The 23,948-nt window shown below is 39.6% G+C and overlaps 1 protein-coding gene across 3 annotated transcripts in view; it reads left to right on the top strand.

Annotated features, from left to right (window-relative positions):
- The window catches only part of LOC143935891 (mucin-5B-like), a 163,805-nt gene that overhangs the window by 113,729 nt on the left and 26,128 nt on the right, over positions 1 to 23,948 (top strand). For all 3 annotated transcript variants that reach the window (XM_077460067.1, XM_077460084.1, XM_077460076.1), the window contains 9 exons: positions 1,969 to 2,082; positions 2,924 to 3,219; positions 7,192 to 7,366; positions 10,350 to 10,597; positions 14,165 to 14,348; positions 16,564 to 16,780; positions 19,045 to 19,214; positions 21,880 to 21,949; positions 23,226 to 23,338. In XM_077460067.1, the coding sequence (XP_077316193.1) occupies positions 1,969 to 2,082; positions 2,924 to 3,219; positions 7,192 to 7,366; positions 10,350 to 10,597; positions 14,165 to 14,348; positions 16,564 to 16,780; positions 19,045 to 19,214; positions 21,880 to 21,949; positions 23,226 to 23,338 (1,587 nt within the window). The remainder of the gene's footprint in view (positions 1 to 1,968; positions 2,083 to 2,923; positions 3,220 to 7,191; positions 7,367 to 10,349; positions 10,598 to 14,164; positions 14,349 to 16,563; positions 16,781 to 19,044; positions 19,215 to 21,879; positions 21,950 to 23,225; positions 23,339 to 23,948) is intronic.

Below are 23,948 nucleotides of genomic sequence, written 5' to 3' on the forward strand. Positions count from 1 at the left end.
CAAAACAGTTGCAACAAATTTCTGCAGCAGAGACCACAACATAAATGATCTAAATTTATAGTAGTGAAAGGGAACTTCATATATGTACATGCACATCACTCTAAGGCTATTCCTCTTACCCTGCTGCTCCAGAAGCCTCTATCCCACGAGGAGGGTGCGAGCCCTGTATGCAAACAAGTGCTTAGAACAAAAGAAGGCTGGAGGGCCGCACTCCTATGCAATTTATTTATTCAAATACCGGATACAAAGGTGAACTACAGATACAAGCTAACATGTTTCACACCAAAGTCGGGTGCTTCATATCGTGAAAAGAGGGGCTGCAATGAGATTGTAAAGTTTATACACAAACTCCAAACTGTGAACCAAGGTTCTAAATCATGGAGCTAGTTTTATGCGCCACTTTGATTTTAATTCATTTTCAGATCTCTAAAAGCAAAAAGCCTTTTTTTTTTCAACCAAAAATGATGGACAACTCAAAAGAACAATAGCTGCATTTGCTTCTGTTGACACTTAAAAAAAAGACTGTCATTTGAGGTTAGATCTCTGCCTGAAATCCTTATCTGTGAGTTATGTGCCCCAAAAACACCTTTAAACTCGTATCTATTATATCTTACAATATCCTTTACTACTAAAGGCCTCAAGCACACTGGAAGTTTTTAATGTTACTCCTAGGGGCATCTGGTGTTTTTTTTTTTTTCTGCCTCTAAATGCCCCTCTATGTTAGCATATGTGTCCATGCACACATTTCACGGAGTTTAGAGGCAGAACCCCCCCCCCCCCAGAAGCAGCAGTGTTTTGGCGGAAAAATAGCACCTAAATTATATACATACATAATGTATTTAAATAAAAATGTGAATGTCCTTGCTCCTCCTTGTAAATTTGTGTATAACCATGCAGGTTTCTGAACCATTTTTCAAAAATGTATAAAGGCTGAGGGAGGAATCTAAGCTATCCTGAAATCTTGAATCTTTAAAAATTGAAGTTAGCCAATAAAGACTAAACTCCAAACTTCCTGCATATAACAGATAGATAAATGACCTTTTATGAGAGGAACTGAACATCTTTCAAGAAAAGAGGTACACGATGCCCATAGATCAGTTGGAGTATGCCATCAAAATCCGATCATGTGTGGGCTCTATCGGACTTTTTCTGTTGGGATTTCAAGCGGAAAAAGTTTGAGAGCTGGATCTAAAATTTTCCGACAACAAAATCCGATCGGACTTTTTCCGATTGTGTGTAGAGAATTCCGACGCACAAAGTGCCACGCATGCTCAGAAAAAAAATTGGAGACGAAAGCTATTGTCTACTGGCCTCTACGTAGTCAGATTGTATATTTTGTACGTCACCTCGTTACGAACAATCGGATTTTCCAACAACGTTGTGCGACAGTGTGTATGCAAGACAAGTTTCGGCCAAATTCCATCGGAAAAAATCAGACGGATTTTGTGGTCGGAATGTCCGATCGTGTATATGGGGCATTAGAGATACCAATAACTTTATTTTCTTTAAATAAAGTAAAAAAAGATCAAATGCAATCACTATTGTGCTAACTAGCACCAGTATAATGCTCCCAGACTTTCTTACTCCCCCCCCCCCCCCAACTCCATCCACACAGAAAACAAGGCTGCGGTGAGGTCAACAAGCTTACCCCCCAACACATTTAGTCGCATCTAAACTTTCTCAACAGCCTTTGAGTATTCTTGACTGCTTTAATGAAGGGACTGATACTATATGCACATATGTATTGATTTCAATGGGTGATAAGGGTTACAGCCAAAATAGTTTGGCTGGACATACACTTTAAGACTATATTCACTGAATACATTAGCATCATATTATATATTTTTGAGTCTTATATATTTTTGTCTGCAAAATGCATTGACCTTATTATTATTTCCTTGTAAAAGCTGAAGATATCACTATGTTAGACTAGACTTACATGACTTTTCTTCTTGTTTTTAACAAAAGGACCTACTACCACTTCAACAACCGTAACCTTTGTAAATACTACTACAACAGAGAGCACAACTACATCTGCTACACCTTGTGTGTGTTATTACAATGGAGTAACTTATCCAGAAGGTAACTATGCATGTTTTACAATCACTTTAAAATGCTGGTTCACATATGGAAAAATTCTGAAGCAAAAGCATGCCCCAAATATTCCTGGTGGCATTCTGACTGTATATAGAGAGTCTAATGATGGAAAATAAGAGACCAAGCTATGCTTTGCTTCATAGCATATATAAGGAATTTTAACCACTCGCCGACTATATAACACGGCAGCAAGGTGGCACTGCTGCGCCGGATCACATACCTAGTATGTGACCTCTGGGTCTGGAGGGCGTGCATACGCGTCGCAGGTGACCTGCTGTGATTGTACACAGTGGGAGCTGATCTGCGGGTATCACGGACCCGATGTCCGCCGGCACCCTCTGATTATCCAGCACAGAGGCAGAACAGCAATCTGCCTATGGAAACATAGCAGATCGGGGCATTAAAAATTACCCTGTCACAGCAAATAGGCAAACTGCTACATATTGAGGTACCTATACCTAACTACAGTAGCCTACAAAACATTCCTGACATGGTCAAATCTCAAACAATTCTAACAGGAAAAGCTTTGACGCTTCCTGTCTTTTAAAAACACTTTATAATTGTGTTTGCTTTCAACATTCGGCTATGGAATGAAAAGAATTTCTGTTAAAAATGTGTTAATTCGAGAAAACATTTCCATAAATGACATCAAGCAAACCTCCACAGTGGCTTGAATTTGTTCTCCCCTAGGTGGGCTTTCAAATGATTTGAATTTTTTGTATACTGCTAGTATCTAAACTATTTGAATGTGGGTGTAATTAATATGACATAGAGAAGGATGGATATGTAAATTAAATAAATTGCAATTGTTTGTTTTCATCTGCAGGTGACATTAAAAGTGGCGCATTCGGGAAATTATGCTATAGAATAGTTTGCAGCGAAACATGTACCGTAACATCGCAGAGCTGGGATTGTGAATCACCAACCACCACAACTCCAACATCTACTACAAGTACACCGACAGCCTCAACTACCACTACCACTGCCACATCACACAGCACAACTACAATAGTCACATCACCAGAAACAAACAGTACTACAACACAATCGACACATAGCACTGTTTCAAGTTCTACAGTCCTCCCACCTCCACCTGATTGTTTGCTTGTACCCCCTCGTAAGGTAGGTAATCCCTCCATAAATTATATTGTAATTGCAATCACTAAAGTAAATGTATGTAAGGTTATATCATTTAATGTGGTTGTAAAGGTTGAAGGTATTTTACCTTCATGCATTCCATGCATAAAGGAAAAAACCTCTGTGTAGCCCCTCTAATACTTATCTGAGCCCCCTCTCGAACCAACGCTGTTCATGGGAGCCTCGGCTCTCCCAGGACTCTCTCGGCCTCATTGGCTGAAACACAGCTGCGGGAGCCATTGCCTCCTGCTGCTTTCAATCACAGTTGGTCAGGAGAAATTATGGGCGTGATTGAACAGGGCTCTGTAGCGAGCACATACCAGTGCGCCTTTAGCAAGCGGCTTGCTTTGGAGGCACTGAGAGGAGGGGAGGGTCTAGGAACTAAGAGAAGAAGGATCGGAGCTGCTCTGTGCAAAACCATTGCACAGAGCAGGTTAGTATAAAAACATTTTTCATGATTCTGCTCTTCTGGATAGGGGGTGCACACACGTGCCGCTTCTGCTGTGATTAGTCACTGCAGAAGTCTATCAGCGAGTACCCGTCAATGGATGACCACCAGCACCAGCTGGTCAGCAAGGAGACAGACAGGATGGAGCTCTTCCTTTGTAAACAAGGCAGCACTCTGTGTATGTGACACCCAGTGTCATCATTGAATATTTTTAGCACTGATCACAGTATTAGTGTCACTGGTTCCCACAAAGTGTCATAAGTGTCAGTGTCAGATTGTCACAGTCCCGCTATAAATAAATAAAAATTCCAGTATATATACTATAGCTTGTAGACGCTTTAACTTTTGCACAAACCAATGGATATTTGCTTATTGGGATTTTTTTCTAAATCAAAAATATGTAGCAGAATACATACTGGCCTAAGTTCATGAAGAAATTTGATTTTTACATTTTTTTATTGTATGTGTTTTATAGCAGAAAGTAAAAAAAAATAGCTTTTTTTTTTTCAAAATTGTTGGTCTTTTTTTTTTGTTTATATCACCAAAAAAATAAAAAACTCAAAGGAAAGCTCTATTTGTGGGGAAAATTGTAAGTTTAAGTAACGCAGTGCCGCATAGCAAAAAATGGCCTGGTCATGAAGGGGGGTAAATCATCTATAGATCAAGTGGTTAAACACACACTGTAATGAAAAATATTGTATTCTGAACTATATGTGGTTAATATATGTAAGGATAGTATTGTGTATATGATTTTAATTATTTTTTATTTCTCTGTTTGTTTACTGTTTTGTTTACTATTCTAAATATTTACACGCAGACCAAGCTGTCCAGTAAATGTCAAAGTTTCAAGAGTTGGGGCAAATTATAACACTGCCAGGGGAGGTGGCTATGGTTAGCTTTAAATTATATAGTATAAACCTTTTTCCAAAAAAAAAAAAAAACTTGCTCTAACTGCCTATTTTTCACTTACTTAAAGTGGTTGTAAACCCTTACAAACCACTTTGACCTACAGGTAAGTCTAGATTAAGGCTTACCTGTAGGTCCAAGCAATATCTCCTAAACCATATAGGTTTAGGAGATATTTGCCCGAAAACAGGACGCGCAGGCGCACTGAGCGTGGCATTCTCAGCGACGGAGCTGCCGCGCGTGTCGGCTCCCGTGCACATGCGCGGGAGTGACGTCATCGCGGCTTCACCGAATGACAGCGCGGAGCTGCGAGACCCCACCAAGAAGATGGATGCGGCGGACTACAGGGGACAGCGGCGACTTTGCTGGCTCCTGTGTCAGGTAAGTGACACATAATGGACTACAATGCGATGCATAGTAGTCCATTATGCTTTGCCTTTGCAGGGAATGAAAGAGGAAGTAAACTCATCAGGGTTTACTTCCTCTTTAAAAGTCATCTAAAGCTACATGTCCAAAACGTAACAACTCTGAAATGATTTCATTGCAGAATGAACAGAGTTGCCACCCTGCTGAAGGAAGTTGAAACTGAATAGATCTACTGATAGGATAAAACCTTAGTAAACCTTAGTAAAACTAATTCACAGAGAGGGTTAAATGGATTGTAACGCCATGTTTACATACCGCATTTGCATTTAGAAGCATTTGAAAAAGTAAGGTTTTTGTTCTTTTCAAAATAGCCAAAAATGAAAAACGCCTGTAAACGAAACGCGGCTAAATGCATTTGGCGTCTAAAACATCGGAAACTTCGGCAATCTGAACTCATTTTTTTGCCTTCAAAGAAAAGCAACTACCTAAAAACGATATTAAACGAACCTGTATACATGTACACTAACGGCACAAGGGTTTTTTTGATTTTTTTTTAATCTTAATGCATACTATGCATTAAGATAAAAAATAAATAAAAATAACTCCTGAGTGTAGCAGCCTCCCTAATACTTACCTGAGCCTGGCTTTATCCAGCGATGTTGTAGGAGTGTCTAAGCTGCCCGGGGCTTCCTCCTCATTGGCTGAGACAGCAGTACGGCGCGATTGGTTCCCATTGCTATCAATCTAAATCAATCAGCCAATCAGGAGAGAGATGTCACTCTGCAGGAGGGAGGGGCCAGGAGCAGCGAAAAGGGGACTGAGAAGTGGAGGATCTGGGCTTCTCTTTGCAAAACCACTGCATAGAGCAGGTAATTATAACATGTTTGTTATTTATTTATTTATTTATTTTGTTTATTAACAAGACTTTACAATCGCTTTAAACACATGCTGCATTATTACTATTTTCAGGCTGCATCATATATGTAATGTTATCCTATCACTATTGTTCTAGCTTAATTGCAATCCTTCTAAAGTTATGTGATTTTGTTACAATATATTGTTTGTTTTGACTATTTATAATATAAAAACGTTCAATAAAGAATTGCAAAGTTGTTCTAGGCAAATAGCTAAACAAACAATTAAAATACACACAAGTTTTTCGGTAAAATCATTTGTAGTCTTCATCTAGTCTTTAAAGAGAAGTAAAGCCCAAAAAAATAAAAAATAGACCCTGCAAGGCAAAGGCATAATGAGCTAGTATGCATAGCATACTAGCTCTTTATGAATAACTTACCTGAGATGAAAGCCCCCAAAGCATCCCTCGTTGTCCTCCTCCGACGCCGCCATCTAGCCCGGAGTGACTTCCGGGTATCGCGGCTCTGGCGCAGTGACTGGCCGGAGTCGCAATGACGTCACTCCCGCGCATGCGCATGGGAGCCGCCACTAACAGCATGCTCAGTGCGCCTGCACACCTGTCTTTTGCAAATATCTCCTAAACCGTGTATGTTTAGGAGATTTTTCTTGCACCTACAGGTAAGCCTTAATCTAGGCTTACCTGTAGATAAAAGTGGTCTGTAAGGGTTTACAACCACTTTAAGTTTATACAGCCACTATAGCCAGGATGGTTACGTGGGTTTTCTACTGCAGTCTAACAAAACATCCTGGTCGCCTCCCTGTCCCCCTGCCTCTTGTTCATCAACAAAGTCATTTGATCACCAGGTAACAAAAAACACGCTATTTACGTTGCTTTTTTGATAAGAAAAGCCCTGTAAACACACAAAAGGATGATCACATGGTTTGTTTATCTATGAAGGATTTCATTTCATGCATGCCAAAGGGCCCAGGCAAGCTGCCATTCATTGAACCTTGAGATATTGATCTCTGTGGAGGATCCATGGACTCCATATGCTGGCTGCCCATCAAAATATAAAATATTTATGTGTAACGTTTTCTATTTCCTGAGCATAACGGAAAAAAAGAGGAAACATTTACAAATTTAGTAAATTTTTTAAAGGGTTACTATAGCTAAAAAAAAATATTCTTATGAACCTATGCAAAGATTCCACATAAACTCAAATATCTCAATTTAATTTACAGGTAATAGAACATTTATATAGTATAGTATAGTAGTGCCTTTACGGAAAGCATATAAATAACATTTTTGTTTTTAGGTTTAGTGAGTTTCTTATCTAGGCTCAGTGATATATTAACAATTCTGAACTCTTTGATTTCTTCAGTATAATGAAACCTGGAAAATAGACAACTGCACTGTGGCTAAATGTTTAGGAGGCACCTCAGTAAATATTACGAGCACTAAGTGTAAACCTCAACCTCCAATTACATGTGTTAACGGTTTCCCACCAATATCTGTAACCGATGATGATCAATGCTGCCAGCACTGGGAGTGTCAATGTAAGTATTTTCTATCTGCATAATATCAGTAGCTATTGCTGTTTGACCTATAGAAAGTAAGAATAATAAATGAATATACAACATGACCAGCCATCTTTGTATGGTTGGAGTTCTGCACAGGGTAATTCTTCCAAGCATTTGCAAGTGAGCTTGGGCATACTTACTAACAGTCCCCGAATTTCCCAGGACATTCACAGAAATCAGACCCAGAATCACAAAAAATATGCCTCTGTGACGGACATTTGGGGAGTTATATTCCCTGAGGGAGTTATATTCCCTGAGCCCCATCTGTTCATCCACAGGAGCCCGGACGGCTGTAGCATAGAGGGATTTTTTCTTCTCTTTTGAAATGCAGGCAGATTTACATAAGACACCAGCACTGCATACTGATGAAGCTGCACTGACGCGACTGCACTGATGAGGCTGCACTGATAAGACTGAATGTACTTATGAGGCTGCATTTACGAGAGTGCACTGATGATGCTGCACTGATGAGACTGACTGCACCAATGAGACTGCACTTATGAGACTGACTGCACCAATGAGACTGTACTGATGAGGCTGCACTGATGAGACTTAACTGATGAGTCTGCCCTAATAAGGCTATACTGATAAGGCTGCACCACTGAGACTACACTGATGAAACTGACTGCACTGATGAGGCTGCATTGATGGGCACTGATAAAGTTTCACTGATGAAACTGCTCTAATAGGCACTGATGAGAGTACACTGATGGTAATGGAGGACTCTGATGGTAAAAGGGGGCTCTGATGTTACAGGGAAACTTTAGAGGTAACATTTTTTTTTATCCACTGGACTGTAAGAAATTGGGCTTAAAATGGCACTGGCCAACTTCTCACAGTCAAGAGAGTGCTATATGTCAGCTAACAAAACTCTTTTACTTATATCTTTTTAGATAGAATTAAAAAATGCTGGTAGCTGACAAAGATGGTATCTGTTTTCATGCAGAAAAACAGGAAGGGTGCACCGAACTTGTGCATTACCAAAGATAAAATGTATTTAAATAATAAAAACAAAACAAAAATACTCACAAATAAACATTTAAAAAAGGCTTAACATTTCTCCAAAAATTCGGAACCATATCTAATAGACACCTGCAACCTGGACCGGATGTTAGGAACCAGATTGCATCGTAAATGGCTTAAGCGCTACGAGGGAGGACCCTCTTTATCAGAGCCATAGCAATAGCAGACTGACTTTCTCTACATTCCCTCTATATAAAGCCACATTCACATGTCTGGGTGAATGCCCACCAGGGCCTGCCACACCCATCCTGATGGGAGCCGCCTACCATGTCCCTCCATCAAAACATACCACATATTAAATCATGCTGTCGACCATCTAGGCATATCTTTACTCTCATAGACAGGAGGCTATGTCCCTGCACTAGCGAAAGGGTGCATCTCCTGCATCCAGCAAACCGTCATCATATGTAAGGACCAGATCTAATGCTCCCCATGTCACAATATAGCATTTATCACTCTGAAATTCACCTACCCTTTTTTATATATTTTATATTTACCCATCTCTTGCTGTACACCGTTCCTGCTAGTGGATTCAATTGTAGGGCAAGGATGGGGTGGAGGAGGTGTTGAAGGAAGGTGTGGAGGGGAAAGTCCAGAGCATGGACAGGAGAGGTGGGGCACCTCCCCCACTTAATTGGAGCTTAGACATTAGTGTAGGGTGGGATCGGCGCTCCACACTGGGAGCTCATCGGTGTGTGTCCCAGACACAATACCGCTGGTCTTGTACTATGTGATTGCTGTGTCCAATCACAGCAATCACATAGTAAACAATGCAAACTGAAAGTAAGCATCAGTTCTCGCTGCTCTCTTTCTGAGAGCAGAGAAAACTGTTGCTGCAGCCTATGAGTGTACAGCAGCTTTTCACACTGCATGTACACTCACAAACTACAGTGCCAGCTTGCCCCAGTGTCCCTGATCACTGACCCAGTGTAATTGCTATAACATAAATGCAGCCAGCACCTGCCACCTGTCCTAGGATCACCAGTGATCACAATAACATGCCATACACATATCAATGTCCTGATTACCACCATACCACATACCAGCATCCTGATCACTGCCATACGCCATACTAACATTGCAATTACCACCATACCCTATACCAGCATCCTGAGCATTCCATATGCCATACCAATATCCTGATCGCTGCTATACCTCATACAAGCATCCTTATCAACGACATACGTCATACTAACATTCTGATTACCACCATACCACATACCAGCATTCTGATCACCGCCATACCCCATACCAGCATCATGAGCATGCCATACCAATATCCTGATCGCTACTATACCTCATACCAGCATTCTGATCACTGCCATACCCCATATCAGCATCACGATCATCGCTATAACCCATACAAGCATCCTGATCACCGCCATATGCCATGCCAATGTCCTGTGCCATACCATCATCCTAATCATCGCCATACTCCATACCAGCATCCTGATGAATTTTAATATATATACCATAGTTTGTAGACTCTATAACTTTCACAAAGACTAAACAATATACACTGAAGTACTAGATGACAATGGTGTTCTTCTGCAGAGTATGTACATTAACAGGGAATATGCTGAGAGGAATCATAAATTATGAGCCAATGATGTGCTACTCGTCTTTTAATGCAAAATCAGTAGGCTGAGGTTGTGTCATTGACCAAATCATGCAGCTATTTCAGTGTGGAATAAGGTAAATTTACAACACATTGAAGGTCAAGGACTTGGTTATGCAGTCTGTTGTTAGGTGTTCCTGCATTGCAGGCTGAAGAAAATGACAAATGCATTTTAGCAGAGCATTTACCTGTTTGACTGAAGTTCAGCTGTAATTGAATTCATTAGTTGGGACATTACACAAAACTGAATGAATTCCAGACCGATAATAACATCTAAAATGGGTTTCCTTTCTATAACTGCAAATTTTTATTTTGTAGGTCCTTGCTTTGGTTGGGGTGACCCCCATTTTTATACATTTGATGGAACTCTCTATGACTTTCAAGGCACCTGCACTTATACTCTAGTGGAAGAAATTATAAAGAAGATTAGTACCTTTGGTGTATACATTGATAATTATGACTGTGGCGCTAAAGACCGAGTATCATGTCCACGTGACATCATTGTGAAATATGAAAATCAGACAATACGCCTTCAAAAAACATTCGGGTTACAACCAACAGTACAGGTAGGATGGATCTTATTTATTATAATACTTGAGTAACCAGCAATCCTATGCTTGGAAACCTAAATAATATGTTGGTTGATGTAAAGTGCTTTCATTTGTTAACAAAAAAGTGACTAAAATATTTTCATTATAATAAAAAAAAATAATTCTAAGCTCTTTATTACATTAAATACTCCTGCATCTTAAATGATCTTAACTCCTTACATGTATGATTGGTGGCATCTAGGGATGTTGACCAAACTCAGAAGTAAACTGTCATTGCCAGGCCAAACAGCTACAGGCAGGAATTCTCCCTGCAGGTGCAGGGATACTCGTGGCATGTATATACACAAAGGGGTTGGGATGCTCATGACATCACTGATATTAAGCCTTTTGTGTTTGTACAGCTGCAAGAAGTCTGATTGGCCCAGAGCTGACAGCTGCCTTCCTAATACAGCCAATCATTGATTTAGACCAAACCTTGCACCAAACCTAAGCTCAACCCTGGTGCCATCCCTGGCTCAAAGTGGGTTATTTCTGCCATGTATGACAATGTATCTCAAATCTAGCTAGCAGATTGGCTTTGAAATATTGAGATTTGCAAGCCATTTGCCCATCTGGTCATAGTTTAACTGGCTGCACTTAGTAAAACAGCCTGAAACCCAGTACAGATAAACCCCAGCCTCCTTTAAGATAATGACTGATAACCACAACATTAGGGATGAGTCCGATGTTTGAGTCAAATGTAAATACGTCTCGAACATCAGGTGTTCATCTGTTCATCTTAAGGAGCAGTGATTTTTATAATGCTTAAAGTGAAACAATAAAAATTAAATATTCCTTTAAATATCGTGTCTGGGGGGTGTCCTTAGTAAGCCTGTAAAGTAGCACATCTTTCCCATGTTTAGAACAATACCACAGCAAAATGACATTTCTAAAAAAAATATATATAATTTAAATCTGCTTGCAGGTGTAATGTATTGTCGGATCCCGGTAATATAAATAATTATCATTGAAATAAAAATGGCATGGGTTACCCCCCAGTCATTTACTAAGCTCCTTGGGTCTGATATGAATATTAAGGGAAACTTCTCCCCATTTTTTTTTAAAACTGCATGGAGGTCCCCCAAAATCCATACCAGGCCCTTCAAGTCTGGTATGGTTATTAAGGGGAACCCTGTGCCATTTAAAAAAAAACAAAGAATACCAGGCCCTTCACGTCTGGTATGGATATTAAGGGGAACCCTGTGCTAAAATAAAATAAGGCATGGAGTCCCCCAAAATCCATACCAGACCCTTCCATCCGAGCATGCAACCTGGCAGGCCACAGGAAAAGGGGGCGAGAGAGTGCCCCCCTCCTGAACCATACAAGGCCACATGCCCTCAACATGGGGAGGATGATTTGGGGCCTCAACCCTTGCCCAGTGGTTGTGGGGGGGGTGGAGGGCTTATAGGAATCTAGAAGCCTCCTTTAACAAGGGGACCTCCAGATCCCGCCCCCCCCCCCCAATGTGAATGGTTATCGGGTACATTGTACCACCACTCATTCACCAAAAAAAGTGTCAAAATGTTAAAAATGACAAGAGACAGCTTGGAGCTTTTTAATAAAGGACGAGTCCTTTATTAAAAAAAAAAAAACTATCCTACGATGGCCATTCATCTTCGATCACAGCAGCGACGAACCGAGAAAAAAAAAATGCAACTTTGCCTTCAAGGGAGGCACCCGCCGACTGAATCCTCTTCGCGAAGACAGCTGTTATATCACTGAGAGCAGAGTCACCCGTTTACTAAATATTATTTAGTCTGTAACAAACTATGGCATACATATCTGAAAATCAATCAATCCTGATGTACTGACGGCCCAAAAATACCAGGACAGTACAAATATCCCCCAAATCACCCCTTTTTGGAAAGTAGACAGTCTGAGGTATTTTGTAAGAGGCTTTCATTAGAAGTTGTAATTTTTTGTCAAAATGTTTTGGAAAATTAAGAAATAAAAAAAAATAAAAATAAAAAAAAAACATTTTTTTTTTTACATACTGGTACCAGTGCAGTACAGCATCATCATGTAACTGGTATGGTGGTGATCAGGGACAGTGACTGGTGACAGTATGCAAAATAATATTTTTTTTTTAATTGATTCTTTCAGTGTGTACTATTGTGATTAGCTGTGATTGGTACAGATGGGCTGTGATTGGCACTGTCTTTACCATCTGATCACTGTGACCAATCGCAGAGATCAACACAATAGTACACAATGAGTGGCATAAATAGAAGAGTACAATTGTAATGTGATCTGCTGTTATTGGTCACAGGGATCAATTGTACTGGCAGTGGTCCGGTATACTGATCTGTCATCCATTGTGTGATGACAGATCATGTCATATGACATCCACCCAAAATGGGAGAGCTCCCGCCAGGCCATCATTTGTCTATAGGGCAGACAGAAAGCAGATATACAGTCATTTAAAAAATATGTTAATAAAAATATTTTTTACAATATTTTTTTACTTTTTCTTACCCTCATGCCTGGGGAATTAGTTAGGATTCTGAGGGACCAGTTCCCCGGGGTGGTTTGGGAAGGGCACCCATTTTTTGAGAGATCCACTTTCAAAGCACCCCCCAGGGCATGGTATCAACATAACAGGTTGGGGCTGCATGCTTGCTGCTCTCTTTCTATGATGAATCCAGCCTGTATGTCTTCTAATCTGGTAACCCAGGGATCTTCAAACTATGACCCTCCAGTTGTTCAGGAACTACAATTCCCATCATGCCTAGTCATGTCTGTGACTGCCAGAGTTTTACAATTCCTCATGGGATGTACAGTTCCACAACAGCTGGAAGGCCGTAGTTTGAGGATCCTTGTGGTAACCTACTGCAGGATGGGGAAACCATGCTGTTTTTTAAATAAAAAATGTTAAATAAATAACCATATAAATGCTGAGCCTGTATTAAAAACACAGGTCTCACATAATATATACACAATTATAGGGTAGCACTCACCCTTTGTTAAATAGGGTGAATGTCACAGTAAAGGTCCTTTCCTGTTGTTGAACAGAAAGTCCAGAAATATTATTTTCACTGGGTGAATTCTGGGTGAGTATTTACTAAGGGCAAAATAATTGATACATATACCCCAATGTTATCATTGTGGTGAATATATAGGAAGTAAGAACAAGAACAAAATGTTATTTACATTCACCCATGGGGGCAAGAAGATGAAAGCCTTCCTAGTCCTGGTTAGATTTCACACAAGGCTAAAGACTTCCCAGTCCCATGCTCTGGTGCCTGAGCAGCCGACAACCTGTACTGTAATGTATTAGGAAGTGGAGTGAGCCATTGCTCCCCTTATTCTCCAGATAAGAGAAGCAGATGGTGCAAAGGTAAGGTGTGCCCAAGTGAACCAAGCACATAGCGCAAAGAAAAGGTAAATATAAGTAGCTGTGAGGTTTAGCTGTACTGTGATTACCTGGACACAGTGCAGTTGTACTTAAATGTGGTTGGTTTCACAAATATTTTTTTTTTATAACAAAAAAAAAAAAAAACACGTTAACTTACTTCTACTTCTTTTCCTTATGTTAACCCTAGGTTATTGTAAATGGCGCAGTTGTAGGAACCCCTTACACAAATAATGGAGTGAAAGTGTATGCATCAGGAATCAATTATGTAGTGGAGATTCCAAGTATACAATCTTTCATAAAGTACGATGGCTTTAGATTTGAAATCAACCTGCCATATCATCGTTTTGGAAATAATACACAGGGGCACTGTGGTAAGCTATTGTCATTATTTATATTTTCAGAAATAAAATGTTGTAAATGTTCTATGGTATTATTTTAGATAACGAGACTCAGAAATAAAGTCACTGGAGGGAAGACATCTCATATGTAGCAACCTCCTACATAGGTGCTAGGTTGGGTAAATCTAGTTCTTTAGCTCTTCTGTAATTGGAGCAGCTGCTTGTGGTTGCTCAGTTTCACTGGTTGGGGGTTTGCTGTCCCCTGCCCTCTGGATGATTGTGGAAAGTAGTGGGCTGGGAGAGCGTAAAATCTCCAGTCTGAATATTTATGTGGTCTTAGATAATCCCTGGGAGAGGGGGCCCAGTAGGTGGCTGGGAAGGAGCATAAATAACATGAGGCCTGGAACAGATGGCTTCATGTCCACAACGAAAATTTCCCAGTTTGAGCTGTTGCCCTTTTTGGCAGTCCAGCTGTGCTTCTTCATTTGCTGTTTGAGGTCCCAGCTGTGCTAGCTGGAGGACCTACTGTATTCTACAGAACTTTGCTGGATCTGACTAAGGGATTTCCTTTTGGGAATCTGGTCTGAAGAGTTCATAGGAGAAAAATCTGGCTGATATTGGAAGTAAGCATCCAAATACTATCCAGGAACATTTGTGAGTATATACTGGTGTGTTAGATCCCAGTAAATCAGTGCTGCTGTCATCCCTCTTACATCAGAGTTAGCCTATGCTTAAAAGTGGAAATTGGTTATTGTGCCCATGCGTAGTTCAGTCCATTTTTTGCTGCAGCAAGTACTGTGCTAGGAATCTTTGAGAAGGAGACAGGTGTCCTCAAGTTACTACTTAACTCTACTGGAGTATCTCACGGTTACCCAGCACCCATCCAAGTTCAAGTTTTTTAATAAAGCATCAAAAAAAAGATACCCCTAGACTAATTGTTGAGCCAGAATAGTGACTGGGACTGTGTGCCTGGCTGCTAGTGCACTTACTGTATTAGGAAAAGGGATGATTCAGAAGGCCCTTTAGGTGGTAAGCACCACACATAAGACAGCTTTGAGTTCAAACATTCACTTACTGCATGGAGGGGCAGTGAGGAATGCAGTGGTGTCCTTTCTCACTGTCCTCAACCTGAACATAGTTTCTGTTTTTTGAATATCACACTCAATTCCCTCAACCCTATCCAAGTTCTCAAAAAATAAAAACAAAAACAACACCCCTAGACTGGTTATTGAGGAAAAGTGTGACTGAGAGCGTGTGCCTGGCTGTAGGACAATACACTGGGAAAGAATATGGGAAAATTTACAATGGCTCCTATGGTTGTAAGTGCTACATACTCAACCTATTTTCAGGTTGAATTTAGGTATGTCCGATGGTGAAGTTGTAAATTCATAGAAGATAAATGCTATTTTAGAAAAAGGAACCCCACACATGAGGGTAAAGTAGGCATATTTTGTAGATACTAGAACAAAACCAGATATAGACTTTACAGTAAAAGATTTACCATGTACCGTAGACAATGACCATTATAACTTTTTAGCTTTTGAAATGTCTTTTACAATTTGTAAAAAGGCCATACAATAAGAAATTTCTTCAGCTGCATGTGACCAATAGGATTTGGGTATACACAGGAGACAGATATTGAATGTTTGTATTATTTTCAAGTTACAGCATGTATAGTCAAATTGTATAGCTCTGGTTATTTGCTACCCCACCATGCCTTACTTTACAGAGGAACAAGTAAATATAAATTCAATATATAAATGAAACATGCATGAAAAATAAATCCACTGTAAGGGATTTAGCTTCAAAATGCTGGAATGCTTGTCTGCGATCCTCCCTTTAACGTGCTTCATTCATATAGAGTGTATTCATTGCGTAACCCTCATTATGAGTGAAACATGTTGGAGGAAGGAGCCCAGGCAAGTGTTCCAGTGTGATTGAGTTAAAATAAACTTTTAAAGTAGATCTTTCCAGAGTGCGGCTTTTGTTTTTTTCCAATATCACATTGGAGGATAAGGCAAGTGCTAAGGAAACCTGCACCCAATGTCATGTGTAAAAATATTATATGCTTTGAGAGGGGAGTGGGAAACATTTCTGCAACTGGGTAAGTATAACGTCTTTTACAATAGCTTTTCAGTTTTTTATTTCTATTTCAGCAAATGGGTTACTTTATTAAATAGAATTAGGAAAGAATAAATATGCATTGTATTTTATTTTATGATATTACAAATGAATATATCTTATCTAGGCACTTGCACCAACAACAGATCAGATGACTGCTTGACAAAAAGTGGTAACTATTTTTCAAAGTGTGAAGATATGGCACCTTCATGGATTTATAATTATACAAACAATCCTAATTGTGTCATTGGAACAACAACAGTCTCCCCCATAGTCAGTTCTACACACAGCACTACAACTACAACTTGTACTCCATCGACAACCTGCGAAATTATCAAGGACACGTAAGCATTTATAGATTCTTTGCAAAATACATCAGGGTGATTGTTTTTTTGTTTTTTTTTAATACCAAGAAAAAGCAAAAAGAAATATAATTGATTGATAGCAAAAATTCTGGCCAAGTCACACAGTCTATAAGGGTTAAGGGTCGGTGCACACCAGATGCAGTCCAGTGCGTTTTTTCTGCATCAGAAATAAATAGACAGTAGATTATATGGGTTCCAATGGCATGGCTCACACCAGCGCAGTCAATTTCAGTGCAGAAAAAAAAAATCAGAACATACAGAATATTTTCTGCACAGAACTTGCTGTAATGCATCAAAACACATAAAAAACAAACTGAAATGCATCTAAACGTATAAAAAGCACACCAGAATGCAACACTTGAAAAGAAAAACCTTGAAGAAAAGAAACCCAAGAGGGTAAAAATGCACTGGAACGCATTGAAAACGCCCAAATAAATGCACACACAGAAATGTATCTGGATTGAGTTTTTGTGGCTTGAACTGAAAGGAAAATGCATCTGGAATGCATTTTTGTGGTGTGACTCGACCCTCAATGTGTAACAGTATCACCTTAGTTAATACTGTGTGTGTGTATATATAAAAATCATCTATGCTGTGGAAAACAAATGGTGTACGGCTACTTTTCACATATAGGCAATAGAGCACTACACATTTTGATTTCTTTCATCACCTTAACTAGAGTATATATAGGGGCACAACTTTGTGTTTTAGTGTGAAGGGGCTTTAGAACCTCTGGCAAAGTTTTATTTTTTATTGCTATCTGCATATCCATTAGAAAAATTTAGGTGCTGGTCACACATCTGCACCATAGCCCCATACACACTATCAGATTTTCTAATGATTTTTTCCTTCAGATTTACCAAAACCATATAATATGAGGTCAAACCTTAGGAGTTTCAATTTGTATGCAATCAGGCAGGCCCTTGCACTATGTGGTTTTGGTAAATCTGAAGACAAAAATCAGCAGAAAATCTGATAATGTGTATGGGGCTTTAGTGAAAGAAAAGGAAAAAAATTATCACCAGAACAGGAATGGAGTGTAACGTTTGTTCTGGGAGCAAATGTTCAGGAGGTGATTTCCCTCAGTCTGGAAAGATAAGGATAAAAAAAAAAAAAACTGTCAGTGGGTTTAAGCATTCTTTATTTTATCCAAATTGAAAAAAAAATCTTATATTGGAATGTATTGGTGTATCTCTATTTCTTGTGTTGTTTGCCTTACCTTGTAATGATGGGCTCACATGTTGTGGCTGCAGTTTGCAGTATCATGGCTGATCGATTCCTCTGTCCTCTGTCTCATGATGTCCATGCATTAATTCACCTAACATGGTCATATTTACCAAAGGGAGAGGCGACTACTTGTTGCGGGTCACACAGCATCTCACGAATGTCTTGCCATTTCCTCTGTGAGTGGTAATGTAATGAAAACCCATCTATTTCAGCACACATGAGATCTTTGTTATTTGTCTGCCTGTTTGTTTCTGTGCCAAATCTAATGATTATTTAGCTCTTATCTGCACCGGCACTACAGTGAGTGACCCCGATATTGTGAGATCTATAGGAAGCTCATTTCTCACACTACAGGCAGAGGTCATGCATTAAAGTAGTGTTGGTAAAGTCAGAAGGTTTTTTTTTATCTTAATGTATTCTATGCATTAAGACACAAAACCTTCTTTGTGCAGCAGCCCCCTAATACTTACCTAAGCCTCATTTCGATCCTGCGATGTTGCTCGAGAGACTCGGCTGCCTGGGACTCTCCCTCCTCTTTGGCTGAGTGACACCGTTGGCTTCCACTGCTGTCAATCAAAGTTAGTGAGCCAATGAGCAGAGAGAGGGGTAAGGCCGAACTGTGGCGCCATGTCTGAATGGACACACAGAGCAGTAGCTTGGCTCGGGTGCCCCCATAGCACGGGCCAGGTGCACCAAAGAGGAACCCGAGAAGAGGAGGATCTGGGCTGCTCTGTGCAAAACCAATTACATAGAGCAGGAAAGTATAACATGTTTCTTATTTCTAAAAAAAAAAAAAAAATTAGGCTTTATTATCACTTTATCCTGTGCAATGCCATGCAGCATGCCTTATGTTTAAACACAGAAACATCAGACACAGGAATGTGAATATTTACTATGTGCGTACAGGGCAACAAATAACTGCAAGGTGTAGCTAGGAATGTTTATAATGTCTTTAAAAGTTTTCTCATATATCCTAATTATTCTTTGAACCCTTTTTCTGTGTTTTTTTTTTCAAGGATCTTCCAAGAATGCCATAAATTTTATCCACCAGAACCTTACTACAGGACTTGTATTTTTGACAGTTGTCATGCATCCAACATGGAATGTTCCAGCTTAGAGCAATACGCCCAGCTTTGTGCAGGACAAGGAATCTGCATTCCATGGAGGAATAATGCTTCAAAATGTAGTAAGTTACTTTAATAAGTTATCTGTTTTATGACTGCAGAGAGCTTTTATGCTGATTTGTACTTCTAAACAGGTACATATCTACTAGGTGAAATATATAACATTTTATTATTCCAGTTAAAGCTCAGTTTTTCATTAAACAAGCCAAATACATTTCAAGTGTGACAAATCAAAAAGTGTTTCACATTTTAAACTGGCCATAAAAGGTTAACATTTCAGCTTAGTACTGCTGAATTGGCCAAAATTCAAGCCTTGGAAAATTGTCAATCTAGTAGTGGCAGTGCTCTGGTATTCAAGCAGCCAACAAACGCAATGGATGGCAGTAGAGATTTCTTAACCCGCACTGCAGGCTGAACAAGAACACTATACTGTTAGCCTTACAGTTCGAATTCAAAGCCACAGTCTGAGTAGAAAAAGCTCCCCAGTCACCAAAGGCCATGACCCTTGCATCTGCAGTGAGAACATCACTTCTACACAGGGAGCATAGGGCCTTCTCAACAGTATGCTGGCAGGGGACAGGCATTTCTACTCTGGCTTAGACATGTGCATTTATTTTCGTCCAAATGCATTTTCGTTATAGTTTTAACAAACAATAATGAACGTGCAGAATCCAAAAATCAAAAGATCCAACATAAACAAACAATTTATTTTCGTTTTTTGCGACAACAGTTCGATATAGATAGGAGATTCGACATGATGCTGACAATAGCGATCTGTGTTTATCATACCTGTGGGCGAATGTGCCTAAGCTTAGCTCTAATAGTTCAAGATTATTCGACATAGAGAGAAAAGATTTGACATAGAAAAGATTCAACATAGAGAGAAAAGTTTTGTCATTATAGAGAAAATAGCAAAAAAGGTTGAATGTGCCTAACCTAACTCTATTAGTCCAAGATTATTCAACATAGAGAGAAAAGATTTGACATGAAGATATGACAAAGCAGTCGCTGCGAGTAGACATTTATGGTCAAATGCTCCGCCCATAGGCTATAGAATAATTCTAATATTGGTGGACTAGTAATAATAATGAATAAATATTACTAGTGTCATACAACATTAGAATTCTACTATAGCTTGTAGGCGGAACACTCAACCGGAAATGTACGGTTGCGGCGTTGTACAGTTTAGCTGCGCCTTCAATGACAGATTCAACTTTAATTATTTTGGATTTTTGGACTAATGCATTTTTTAACGAAACAAAAAAAATAAAAATTAATTTCGGGAGTAACTAAATAAATGTATTTTTCAGATGAAAACAAAATTCCAGAACAATATATTTCAATGTGCACATGTCTACACTGGCTGTGGTTGCTTGCTAAAGAAAACAAACTGTAAAGTCTAATACATATTAGCAAAAAACAAAACAAAAAAAACTGAAGAGCTTAGGAGGAGATGCTGTATTAACAATCTGCTGTTAGTACAGCGATCTCCCCTTGAGCTATTGTGTTCTGACAACGGGATACCCCCTCTGCCAGAACACACTGGTCGGTGCTGTATTCTGATCAGCAGATCTTTTTTGGTCATGCCCATTTGGCAGAAGCTGGCTTCTGTCTGACCGTCTTCCATACACATGGGCCAAATGTTGCCGGGTTTCTATTGAACCGGCCAATACCACCCAATATACATGTCAATGGGCCATAAGACTATGGGCACTTTTTGTTTTGATACATCTGAATGTGTTCCTACTATATATTTTCCATCACTCCTTATATGTTGAAATCATTGTAAGGAAAATGGGAAGTGAGGGTGAATCTAATGGAGCCCAGTTCCACCCATTTTTTAATCTTCTCCTCATTAGCTTTTCAACTGGCCATTGTCTCTGCATTGGGCATTTTTTTTTTTTGCTTTGCTTACCTGGTTTCCAAGGTTTTCTCTCTTGCTGATTTTCCCCTCCACGGCAATGTATGTAATATCCTGTGGCACACTGGCTCCTGGGAGATATGTGGCACGATTTCCAGGAGTCAGTGGGTACATGCATGAGATTGGGAGGTGCATGCTGGGTTGCCAGCAGCACCGTACCCCAGAAGAGAGCCCGAGTGGGCTTCACATGCCCACAATGAAGATGGAAGCGCTCAGGACGACAAAATCTAAGGTAAGTATATTCTAAAAAACATGTATAGGAAAGGGGTTTTATTTGGAGACATGAGTTCATGTAAACTATGTAGAAAAGCAGAGGGGATGCAGAAAAGAAAAAAGAAAATGTGGCGGAACTCCACTTTAACTATTTATAGTGCCATGCTTACACTTTATTGAACAAATACATTTATTGATTTGCTAAAGAAGTAGAGAATGTCCGCTTTGCAAAGTGTATGTGAATCTTTGTTAATTTTCTAATACTGTCATGTGTGAAGGAATTTTTAAAATTAGAATTTAATTGAAGCACAATGAAAAAAAATAAGCACAGCTTCACCTCATTCATCAATGTCTACTTTGCAAAGTAAACATACACTTGAAGTGAACAGTCTCTTCTCATTTAGTAGGATACTGTGATTAGGTACAACCGTTTCTCACCTTCCACCTGCCTCCACATCTATCTGCAGAGTAAACTGGCATTTTACATGGCTGTAAATTTAATTTTTTTAGCTAGTTGCATAAAGAAGTAATGTTGTATTCATTTTTAAAATGGTTCCAATACATTAAACACATTTTTTACTTTTTACCTCCAGGATTGACTTGCCCTTCAGACAAAGTCTATAAAGCATGTGTCCCAGTTAAACAAAGAACATGCCAAACTACGTAAGTGTGTAAACACCAAGCATCAGACAGTTTTATTACTGCTTAGTTTGTATTGATTTGCTTGTCTTGCTACTGTAATTTCATAGTCATGGCATTGACACTTAAAAGAGAAGTCTGGGAATAGAAAAAAATAAACTATCATACTCACCTAGATGGCTGCAGCATCAATCCCAGCTGCAACTGTCCCCCGCCGTCTCCACATCGAGAACTGAGTGATCAAAGACCAATGACTATCAGAGCTCTGCTCTGCCCCTCCAGCACTCACTGGAACACTGGGCTGTGGGGAGGAGGGAGAGGCTTGCTCAGACTCTCAGGACACACTGAGAGGCTGAGTCAGCTGCTGGTCTACGCATCTGGGAGATTACCTACTTTTAAGGTCAGGATCTTTTTAGACCCTCGACCTCGAGTGACATCAGCTGAGAGAGAACTTCAGCCCATAGATGGCTGAAAATGGGTCACAGGAGTACAGAACTAAGTGCCCTTCTGTGATCCATAGGAGAAGTATCTGTGGACCTACTTCTCCTTTGAAGGCCTATGTATAAACAAAAATTGCTTTGTTGACCTGGCCCCGTGATTGTGGGGATCTGCGGAGTTAGGGGGCTTATTTGAATCTAGATGTCCTTCTTAACAATAAGAAGTCCCATAGATATTGCCCCCCCCCCCCCCCCAATGTGGATGAGTACACATCAGCAGTCTTCATTGTCCCATCATTTTCAAGCTTTTCTAGCTTTTACTGCGTCCAATATTTTAGGCAGTGTTGAATGATTTCAGCACTTGTTAGACGAGGCTGTCCTACCCCCCATCTTTGCATGATCTGAATAGACAGCATGGCTACACAAAACCACTCATGGCCAATGTTGGAAGATGTGGTATTAAACCAACTAGTCTTGTGAAGTATTCACCATGCTGAATTGTTTTCATTGCACAGTCTAGCATTAGCTAGCAATAGCTGTGTACAAACATGCTGCCTGTTCAGATCACATACTTTTCCAGTAGCTGGTGACATAAGAGGGGAGCAGCTTGGCTGTAAGGAGCAGAAATCCTCCAACGCTGTTCAAACCAGTGATAGAAAATAGAAGTGCTTTGTTCATAAAAATTAGAGAACCAATTGGCAGGCGAATACTTGCTTTAGTATCTGCTCAGTACTTATAGTAACAGGGTATATATAATGTGATGTATACAGAGTGTCACTTGAAATCAGTCATAATGTGTTTTTTTTTTTTTTTTTTAACGGTCTTGAAAATGGAGATGAATTACACTGTATGACTTCTTACAGGCCAGAACAATATGCAGTGATGCAGAATAACACTCGTTTAATTGAAGGATGTTTTTGTCCAGAGGGTACAATGCGCCACAGTGACGCTGTAGATAAGTGTGTATCGGACTGTGGTAAGGAGTGTCTCATTTTATACTTCTCTAATTAATGTATTTTTGTACAAAAATAGAGTAACTGGCAACCAACAACTTATTAATTTTTGACTACAGACAGCATTACAAGCTCAGAGGTGCCAAATACAGATGAACAGACCACTCTGCTAGTTTCAAAATCCAGTCTGAACATGGCTGGTTCAGCTTGGTTTAATAGGCATGTGAGCTGGTCTCCTGTATATACTTCACTCTGTATATACTTCACCAACTGAGCCAAGGGCAAAACAGGGATCGCTGTTTCAAAACAATAACCTGGTTTTGATGTGAACTAGACTATATTATCATTATTTCCAGGAAGGATAAGGTATCTCAACAGCATACCAACAAGCTTGCATAAAAGTGTAAAGCTGTTTATTCTTGTATGATCCCATAGAAAAGCAATGTTTCAGGAGTACAATCATGAACAGAATATGCAATCATGGACTTTGTGTTGACATATAGAAGAGAAATTGAGTACCATAAAAACAACTTTTTGCATAGCCAAAACATATTTTTAGTTATGAATGGAGTAGAAAAGGGTTCAAACCACTGTCATTTTATTTTAAGCTGTCTAAGTCTCATTGGTAAGATT

Source organism: Lithobates pipiens, unplaced genomic scaffold (assembly GCF_037356315.1).
Source record: "Lithobates pipiens isolate NorthernLeopardFrog02 unplaced genomic scaffold, aLitPip1_a1.2 Scaffold_10, whole genome shotgun sequence".
NCBI classification, from domain to species: Eukaryota; Metazoa; Chordata; class Amphibia; order Anura; family Ranidae; genus Lithobates; species Lithobates pipiens.